Source organism: Symphalangus syndactylus, chromosome 2 (assembly GCF_028878055.3).
Source record: "Symphalangus syndactylus isolate Jambi chromosome 2, NHGRI_mSymSyn1-v2.1_pri, whole genome shotgun sequence".
Taxonomy (NCBI): Eukaryota; Metazoa; Chordata; class Mammalia; order Primates; family Hylobatidae; genus Symphalangus; species Symphalangus syndactylus.
Window position 1 is genome coordinate 8,555,001 of NC_072424.2, and position 10,000 is coordinate 8,565,000.

Below are 10,000 nucleotides of genomic sequence, written 5' to 3' on the forward strand. Positions count from 1 at the left end.
GTAGCCGTTTAAAGGAGAGCTGTTTGGTCCTAATTGCCTGCTAGCTCACAAAGGGCCAATTTACACAATACCCATGTAGAATTTAAACAGTTCATAATGTAATGGATATTACACAGGAGCCTAACACTACGATTAAAATGATTTTCATCAGATAGAGAAGCTCTGGTTAATCAGCTTCATAAAAGTAAATATAAATGAACTAATTCATAGCTTAAACACACAGAAATAGAGCAGACTTTGAAATTAGTCACTGCGGTGGGGGCTTGCCCCTTTCTTGTGCGATACCTAGATTGGGCTCCAGTTAAAACGGTTGATCCCATTATTTGTTTTAGCCCAGTTTAAAGTGTCCTCATTCTGCTGCTCCACGCTTACGCTGGCACTGGAGTTTTTTGTTGGGACTCTGAAACAAACACAACCAAGACCAAACTCTTTCTTCCTTGGGTGCAGTGGTGGCCACAACTCTGTTTAGAGCAGTTGAGTCATTGTCCCAGCAGAAATGAGGGCCTCGGGATTTCTAGATTCAACTCAAGATATCCGGAGCGGCACCCAGCTGCCCCTCCACCCCTGTCCTCCCAGGTACAGGGCCCGACTGTGCCCCTTGGTCCATCTTCACAGGACCCTCATGAGTCAGTAGAGGGAAACTCCCACAACTCAGCCTCCTGGAACCAGCCCTCCCAGGAATGAATGAGGTCGCCCATATGGTGCCCTGTCCTAGTCCCTGTGCGCCGTGAAAGAGGAAACCTCATTTCAAAAGTAATAAGATCACACCTTTCCCCCTTCTGCTGGTTCCCGAGAACTTCCCAGGATTCTGTAGGCTGTTTCCGAGTGGAATGGGGCTGAGAAAGCCGCGCCTGGCGTGTAGCAGTTTGTCTCGAGCTGCTGTCTTCCCCTCTGCCTGGGAGAAACAAGTAAATAAAGCCCATATTTCAAGCTTGATTTACTCTGGTACCTACTGTGAAAGATGATGACTCTTTAGGGAAATAAAGACAGGGTCAGGGAATTAGTGCACATAATGGTCATTTTGATGACGGGCCAACAGATGCAACGGGAGACACACTGTACACAATTAAGCATAATGTACTAATGACAGGTTAGAATTTTTATCGCCTCTTCGCAATGGAGCAGCAAATCCATGTTTAGCAGTAATAAAGAGTTTATTGGTGCTAAAGCCAAAGATTTTCTGACATAGGAAAGATTTTTCCTTTCATAACAAGAGTATTAAATTCTTTGTGTACCAGACTCTAGAAGTGAGATATGTAAAGTGGTTGTCAGATATTTCTTAGGAAAAAGCCAATTAAAGAGTAATTGAGTAAAGGATGAGAATTACCTTTTGACTTCACATGTCGGGCATTCAATTTTCTCACCCCCTCCCCAAACACTGAAATCGTGCGGCTCACTGAGCACCTCCTCGTGAAAGCAGACATTTGCTCCGTGGGTAACTCTGCACGGTATCAGAGTCACACACCTGCTATATGGTGCCAGCCACCTTGCAGAGGCTTCATTGAATCCCCAAGTCAGACATGACCAAAACTAGTTTAAGAGGTAAGCGCAGAGTTCCTCTTTCTCTCTGCTGAGGCTTCCCCTCTGTCCGTCCCTGTAGATGCCCCAAGAACCTGGCATGGAGCCACTTGACTGTTGAGCTTACTTTATTTGCGTCACTGGGACCTGTGTGCTCAGAAAGGATCCTGGTCTCTAGGGTAGTGCACGACAGCTCTTTCTCAAGTACTTGCACTGCTCTTTAGGCAGTTTGGATAGAAGCAGAAGCTATCATTGCCACATACAAAATAGAGGGAGTGAGTGAGCAAGCAAGAATGCGTGTGTGTGCGCGCATATGTATGTGTGTATGCATATGTGTGTGTGCATATTTATGTGTGCATGTGTCTGCATGTGTATGTGTATGCATGTGTGTGTGCATGTGTGCATGTGTTTGCATATGCATGTGTGGGCATGTGGGCATGTGTGTGTATGCATGTGTGGGCATGTGGGCACGTGTGTGTCTATGTGTGGGCATGTGTGTACGTATGTGTGAGTGGCATGTGTGTATGTGTGCATAGGTGTGTATCTGCAGCTGCTTGACCCTGGGTGTGCTCAGTATGTTTCTGGGGTCCAGCACCCAACTTTGTCCTGCTGATTTCTGCAGAGGATGACAGTGAAGGCCTAAGAATGCCAAACCCAGCCGTTCATGACTGTGCCGAGTGAGGGCTAGTTAGGGTATCATCAAAACTCACTCTGTTCTCTTGGAGGTAAAAGGGTGAACTGTCTAAAAGACATCAAGAAATTTAAAGAAACCTCCTCTGGTGCGGGGGGGGGGGGGGAAATCTCTGAAATCACAAACAAAGCTCCTGGAGGTGGCTCCGTGCAGGTACATTTGCAGATGAGCAGCTTCTCGGGCCGGCGCCTGCTCCGAAGATTAGCTGGGTGGTAATGTGTGGTGTAATTGCACCGTGTTGCTGTCCCTGAAGTGAAAACCTAATTGCCTGACAGGACGATGACTTTGTGGCGCCCTCACCTTGTTAGGCCCTTCCTGATGCAGTTCAAATGCAGTGTGGCCGCAGGTGCGCCTAATTTACCTCGCTGCAGAACGTGTGGAGTTTAATTGCACAGTGGTTGTTAGGAAAAATTGGTGGGTGGAATATCAAGTGACTTACTGTATGCTGATGGCAGATGGTGTGAAGAGGCATTGTGAGCTAAGTGTATAGGTGAGGTGAGTTAATAAAAGATGTAAATTCTGGCCTAAAATGGTGAGGCCTCATGGTATGCAAGAAAATTTAATTAAGTGGCCACCATTCTTTCCCCCCATCAATTGGATTTTCTTCTGCTACGGTAAGAAGTCATCCAGGATATGCTGGGAGTGCACTTAGATGAGTCTTGGTCAGTTGAGTGTTTTCATTTTCTGATATTCTAATTGCCAGCGAGGAACCTTGAACGTAAGAAAATCATGTGAAACTTCATCAAAAATTAATAATCACCAAGTGGGACAGACGATATTTTGGGAGAAAATAGAGAAAGGTTTGTGTTGATGACCTCGCTGGACAGGCTGCTTGGCCGCTTGCAGAGAGTGGGTATGTCAGCACAGACCAAGCTCTGGGACCTCTTGGTTGTGGCCTTTTCAAGTTGAGGCAGAGGTTGTACAGGGAGAAACCCCCCCACCCGCTTTTCCTGTGGGTGGTGGTAGAGCCCGGCTTCCCAGGTTCTTTGAGTTCAGACTGGAAGCCAGCTCTCCTGCAGTGTCACTGAGCATGCAGGAATGTGGAGGACAACATGATGACGTTTTAGTCACAGCATCTCAACACACTGTCAGGACGTCTGAATCTTCATGCCATGAAACGTAAGGGCAAGGCATGGTGGGAAATGGAAATAGCACTCACTTCGGCCTCACCTCTCCAGCCCAGCAGAGTGCTGCTCCTTGCTTTCTGCCTCAGCAACAGTTTCATTACCACCTCAAGAATTCTTGGTTAAAACAATATGCCTCCCAGTCAGTTCTTAGATTTTTTTTTTTTTTTTTTTTTGAGACCGAGTCTCACTGTGTTGCCCAGGCTGGAGTGCAGTGGTGCAATCTCCGCTCACTGCAATCTCCACCTCTTGGGTTCAAGTGATTTTCCTGCTCCACCCCCCCAATTGCTTCTTAAGAGCTGTACCTACTGTAACTCTTTTTCTTTTCTTTTTTTTTTTTTGAGACAGAGCCTTGTGCCGTCAACCAGGCTGGAGTGCAGTGGCATGATCTCAGCTCACTGAACCTCCTGGGTTCAAGCGATTCTTCTGCCTCAGCCTCCTGAGTAGCTGGGATTATAGGCGCGTGCCACCACACCTGGCTAATTTTTGTATTTTTAGTAGAGATGGGGTTTCACTATGTTGGCCAGGCCTGTCTCGAACTCTGACCTCAAGCCATCTGCCCACCTCAGCCCACCAAAGTGCTGGGATTATAGGTGCTACTGTAACTCTTAAAACCCATATTTAAAAATGTGTTTTCTTAGGCAGTGGTAGCCTCTGGCAGAGGCTATCATACCATATCACACAATGGTATGATAGATTTATGTACCATTATGATAGATTCGTATTTTTCTTGCCTTTTTTTGTGAATGATTAGAAAGCTAATTCAGGGTAAACATATTGCATGATTTTGCTAATTTTAATTGTAAAAATATTCTCGGCTAGGATACAAAACCAGCCAGAGAAGAATTTGGTGGCTAATGGAAATAACCACTAGCTTGGATGAAGGACCCAAGAGCAGAGTGATTCCTGTTTGGGATTTACAGATAAGATATAGCACATCCAGTGAAATTTCCATTTCAGGTCAACAGCAATTTTTTAGTGAGGGGTATGCTTTGGGACATTATTTTTTGTTTATCCAAAATTCTAATTTAACTAGGGCATCCTTCATTTTTAGAGGGTGGAGATGGTAGGCCTGTCTGGGGTGAATGTTTCCCCCATGGTTAATGGGCAGTTGTGCAAAGATTGAGCCAAGAAATGCCAATGCGAAGGTCACAGCTATCATCATAAAGCTTGGACATCCACAGCGTCAAGGCAAATGCAACTCACTGCTCTCCTGTGTGGCTATTTCGGGTGCCTCCTGGCCGCCTCTCCCAGAGCCTCTTCTCAATGTCGCCCCCTAGAGGGAAGTGTGGAAGCTGTGGGGTTGAGTCTCCACTCCTGCCCGCGCCAAGAGTGTCTTTAAAAAGTTTGAGTCTTTTGTCTGATAACCCTAATAAATATCATCTTTTTGTATTTTTTATAGATTCTTTCTAAAGTTTTTCCTCAAGTGCAATCAGAACTGTTTGAAGAATGCAGGCAACCCTCGAGATATGCGGAGATTCCAGGTATACATTTCTCAAAGACACGCGGACTGTGGTCCTGACTTTTCATACGAAATTCGAATTCTCTGATTTTGCAACTGTTCAGGAAGTAATCTTGAGTTCTTTAAGGGCTTGGAAGCAAACTGGAATTGGTGCATTTGCTAAAAATATGCAAATAAAATACTTTAAGAATGATCTGGTATATTCAGTATGCCAGATTCATCAAGTCTAATGTGGGCACAACATAGCGAACTTAGCTTTGAAAACATGGCCATGTGGAAGTTTTTTTTTTTTTTTTTTTTTTTTTTTTTTTTTTGTTTTGTTTTTTTTTTTTTTTTTTTTTTTTTTGAGACAGAGTCTTGCTCTGTAGCCCAGGATGGAGTGCAGTGGTGCGATCTCGGCTCCCTGCAACCTCCGCCTCCCAAGTTCAAGGGATTCTCCTGCCTCAGCCTCCTGAGTAGCTGGGATTACAGGCGCACACCACCACACCATACCTCTACTATTTTTAGTAGAGATGGATGGGGTTTCAATATGCTTTCCAGGATGGTCTCGAGCTGCTAACCTCAAGTAATCCGCCTGCCTTGGCCTCTGAAAGTGCTGGGATTACAGGCGTGAGCCACCGCACCCGGCCCAGAAGTGCTTCTTTTGGGATTGATTGATGGATTGATTTTCAGTGGGAGGAGAACTATAATGCAACCTTTTGGGAGTACTCCAGATCTGAGATCCTCCTCATAGAGGGATCTGCACCTGCTTAGTACAGACCTCTGCAACTGCCAGAATGTCTTCCTGGCCTCGGCTTCCTTCCCCTGAGGTTTAATGTGTTCTTATTGCCCACTTTCCATGCCTAGTTGCGTCTGTTCCTAAACTCAGGCTAAGTCCTGTCTCTGGTTTGCCTCAGAAGATTTTATCTAAAAGACGGATACAGAGGGGTGGCTGGGGGGTGCAGGGATGAATTATGATAGATTTATGTACCATTATGATAGATTCATATTTTTCTTGCCTTTTTTGTGAATGATTAGGAAGCTAATTCAGGGCAAACATATTGCATGATTTTGCTAATTTTAATTGTAAAAATATTCTCGGCTAGGATACAAAACCAGCCAGAGAAGAATTTGGTGGCTAATGGAAATGACCACTAGCTTGGATGAATGACCCAAGAGCAGAATGATTCCTGTTTGGGATTTACATGATTTTCCCATCAAATAGCTCAAAGCGTTTCTCAGAAATTTAACTTATACCTCAGTCCTTTAGTGGATCACGTGACATCTGTCTCCATGCCTGCCCGGTCAGCTGGTCAGAGGAGGCGGGCTCTTTGGGCCTGCCCACAGTCCTGTCTGCAGCTGGGGACAGTGTTTCCTGCAAACAGTTGTGTCTGCTTCCATTTGTCACGCACTGGGCTTCACAGGGCACTGGTGATATTGATCCTTCTAAGCAGAATGGAGGTCAGGCAGGGCTGAGGGGCTGTGTCCTCTTTGTCTCACCAGTGACCAAACACAGCGTCAGTTACAGGTGATCTCATGGTTGACTGCAGACCCCGTAGTTGCTAGAACTGCCTCTGGTCTCTTTAGCTGAGCCCCATGCGTCTCAGAAGGTGTAACTGACCTAGGAGGATGGCAGGGCTTACACAATAGTTTCAGCTGCTTTCACAATCTCAGCAGCTTTCTGTAGGTGCTATAGCCCAGGTGAGACACAGAGTACAGCTTGCCTGCTGTCTCTGCTGAATTACACTCTTTTCCCTTCGTGGCTGACCTATATATAGATGACAGCAAAGCCTGTGTCTTTAAAAACTTTTTAAATTTGTTTTTACTTTTTCATGTTTCTTTAACGTATCATGTTTAGGAACGTAAAAAGGGTTAAGTCTGCACCTCAGTGTTAGTTATGCATCTTTGCATCATATTCAGATAATGCATTTGTAGAGTGTCTTCAATGCCCAGGGCTGGGCCTGGGAGGCAGACCACGAGGCGGGCACCTGGGTGACCAGGAACAGGTCTTACTTAGCTCCTCCAGGCAGAGGCTGCCAGGCCCACTTGTGGTACCAAAGGGGCAGCAAAGCCACCTCCCACCAGGGCTGCAAAGGGCAAAGCCAGTGGGCAGTGGTCAAAAAAGGAAGGTACTGAGATACCCAAGGCTAGACCTGGGATGCTGGGGCAGCACTTACAACCTTTTGAGGTTCTGGGTGGCTTGACACTGTTGTGCCCTCAACAATCCTGGCAGTGGCCAAGGGGAAGCAATGCCAGGGAAGCTGCCCCTGTTGAGGGCGCCTGGGTGGGATGCCGTGTGTACCGCCCCTGCTGCATCATCATCTGGTGGAGTCTGAGATTTAAAACGAAAAAGCCGGCTGGGCTCATTGGCTCACGCCATAATCCCAGCACTTTGGGAGGCTGAGGTGGGTGGATCACAAGGTCAGGAGTTCGAGACCAGCCTGGCCAACATGATGAAACCCCCGTCTCTACTAAAAATACCAAAAAATTAGCCAGGCGCAGTGGCGGCGCTTGTAATCCCAGCTACTCCGGAGGCTGAGGAAGCAGAATTGCTTGAACCCAGGAGGCGGAGGTTGGGGTGAGCCGAGATTGTGCCACTGCACTCCAGCCTGGGCAACAGAGCGAGACTCCATCTCAAGAAAAAAAAAAAAAAAGCCATCACTTGCACATGTATTTGTATATAAACATAAGCTTTGGCTTCTTTGTTAAACCCCTTAAAATACTACTTATTTATATGTTTAATTATTTTATATTCAGTGACTCATTGAATACAATGAATTGTATTCATTTTGTATTAGGTAACTAGTTTAATTATTTTATTAATAGGCTTTATTTTTCTTAGTGAAGTTTAGATTTACAAGACAATTTCACAGAAAGTAAAGAGATCGCCCGTATACCCCCTGTGCGCCCCTCCCTGTGGTTTCCCCGATTATGTTGGTGCAGGGGATTCCTTACATGTGCTGACCCAACACTGAGGCGTCGTGATTCACTAAGGCCTACAGTGGCCTTGGCTTTTAAGCTCATTTCACATGGTGTGTTTTGTCTGGGCCTTGAAGGGAAGGTGAACCCTGACTGGGAGCCCCTTCCGCTTCCCCACTCACCTGCAACCACCGCACAATTCTCTGTAGGGCTGTGGTTCCCTTGGGTGGTGCTGACCCAAAGACATGGCCGAGTGTGCCCAAACTGTGGCAGAGAGCCACACTTCCTTCAGGTCAGAGCTGGGCTGAAGCTCCAGGAGTGCTTCTGCAAGACCCAGATGAAACCTGGCCTCAGATCTTTGCAGCTCCAGCTAGTCCAGGATCAATGCACCACCTCTGTTAGAGAAAGCTCAGGGCCACGTTGTCATTTCCTGGTTCCTGGGTCCATCAGGGGTGCCATTTCCGGATGTTTGTGGCAAGCTCACCTGGGCAGGTCTATGGAGTCTGCAAGGCCATCGCTGCCTGGTCCTTTTCATTTCTCCATCTACCACGAGGCAGCTGAGGGCTTAAGAGGGCCTGATCTGTGATCTCTCCCCTCGACATCCTTTGTGCCTGGACCTAATAATGGAAGCCTCTCACCGCAACAGAGAGGACATTCCCTTGGCATCCCAGGGTCCTTGCCAGCCTTTGCAATGAACTTGAGAAAAGATACCTTTCCAGGATTGAAAACACTCCCACTGTTCATATTCAACTCGGTCTTTTCAGATGCAAAAAAGTTCATTACCAGACATTAAATGTAATTGTAAAATTGACCCAGGGATCATTTCCTGATAAAATGTGGGCAGTAGGAATGTTCCTGATTTATGAAGCCTTTTTTGGGCAACTCTGAATCCTCCCAGCTCTTCAAGGGAGGCCAGTCTCAAGTGAACTCATTTTAATTAGATAAACTATCTAATCAATACATGAACAGATCAATCAAAACGGCGGCTTTAAAATGAGTGGCCAGAGGGGTGTTTCTGAAGCTAATGGCTAGAAGAATATTTCTCTGAATTGAATTCACTTGTTAGCATAATAGGAGATTAAACTGTAATTAGTGGAGCAGGTTTTGAAGAGAAGCAATCTTGAGTCAAAACAAAACAAAACAACCCACCCACCCTCATTAGCCAAAAAAGCTGTGAACGCACATCAATCAACAGTGTCCAGGAACACGTGAAGTTTCCTTGTGCTCTGCAGTATTTAAGATGGCTTGTATTTTGCCTAACAGGGGGCTCTGCTTTGCTTTGCCAATTCCATTTTCAAATCCACTTCATCTTTGCAGGTTGTTGTATCGACAACAGTCAACGTGGATGGCCACGTGCTGGCCGTGTCAGACAACATGTTTGTGCACAACAATTCCAAACACGGGAGGCGGGCCCGCCGCCTAGACCCGTCAGAAGGTACGGCCCCTTCTTATCTGGAAAATGGTAGGCACATGTTACATGTCTTTTTTTATTTGCGATGCTTCTTTTTCTTTGCACCATCCTTTATGTTCATTCATGTGGATTTACTCTCACCAGGCCCCCGCCGTTGGTCAGACCTCCTGCACCAAGGCAGGGCGAGGGGGTGTCCCCGAGGTGGAAGGCGGGGACAGCCCTCCTACGCTTTCTCTTCTCCCTTATTGAACAGCGGGACTTTCCCATTCACCTGCCACGGCCTTCATGTTTCCAGGCGTTCTTTTGCTTACTGCTTTTCTCGCGATTTTAATTTATTTGGTTTTATTTTGGTTTGTCGGAAGCGCCCATCCAGAAGCTCATACCCAGATACTTTGTGCAGGCCCAGCGGGTGGTTACATCCTGGTCCAGTCAGCTCCAAAGGGACAGTCAGGGCCATTTCCTGTCCCTGGCTGGAGTGCGTGTGCATGTGATCCACATGTGTGTGCGTGTTCGCACAAGAGTGGGGGCAAGGAAGAGGGAGTGAAAATACAAACCAGCAAACATTTTTTTTTAACCAAATGCTTTCAATTGATTGACTTCTTGTTTAGCTTGTTAAAAGAGAAGGGTTTCCATAAGGGTGGTAGGTAGGGAGAAAGGTTCTTGGGTATCAGGTCGGAATGCAGAAAGACACAGACACAGTGGGCCTTGCGCCGAGCCCCTCAGGCACATCCCACTTCCTGCTCTGCACAGTACCCACAATTGAACACATCCCCTTTAGAGTAGGAGCCATTTCCCCCATTAAACATTTCATAATAATTATGAGATTCTGACCAATATGAATTGTTGAGAAAGTAATGTGTTTTTTTAAGTGAATTGCAAACAAAACAGCACGATCG

At 46.3% G+C, this 10,000-nt stretch overlaps 1 protein-coding gene across 14 annotated transcripts in view; it reads left to right on the top strand.

The window, feature by feature from the left end:
- The window catches only part of EBF3 (EBF transcription factor 3), a 128,640-nt gene that overhangs the window by 81,394 nt on the left and 37,246 nt on the right, over positions 1–10,000 (top strand). For 8 of the 14 annotated variants that reach the window (XM_055245397.2, XM_055245402.2, XM_055245405.2 and 5 more), the window contains 2 exons: positions 4,736–4,817; positions 9,011–9,128. In XM_055245397.2, the coding sequence (XP_055101372.1) occupies positions 4,736–4,817; positions 9,011–9,128 (200 nt within the window). Of the gene's footprint in view, positions 1–4,735; positions 4,818–9,010; positions 9,156–10,000 lie in introns of all 14 variants that reach the window. The other 6 variants (XM_055245380.2, XM_055245383.2, XM_055245392.2 and 3 more) reach the window with 1 other exon arrangement.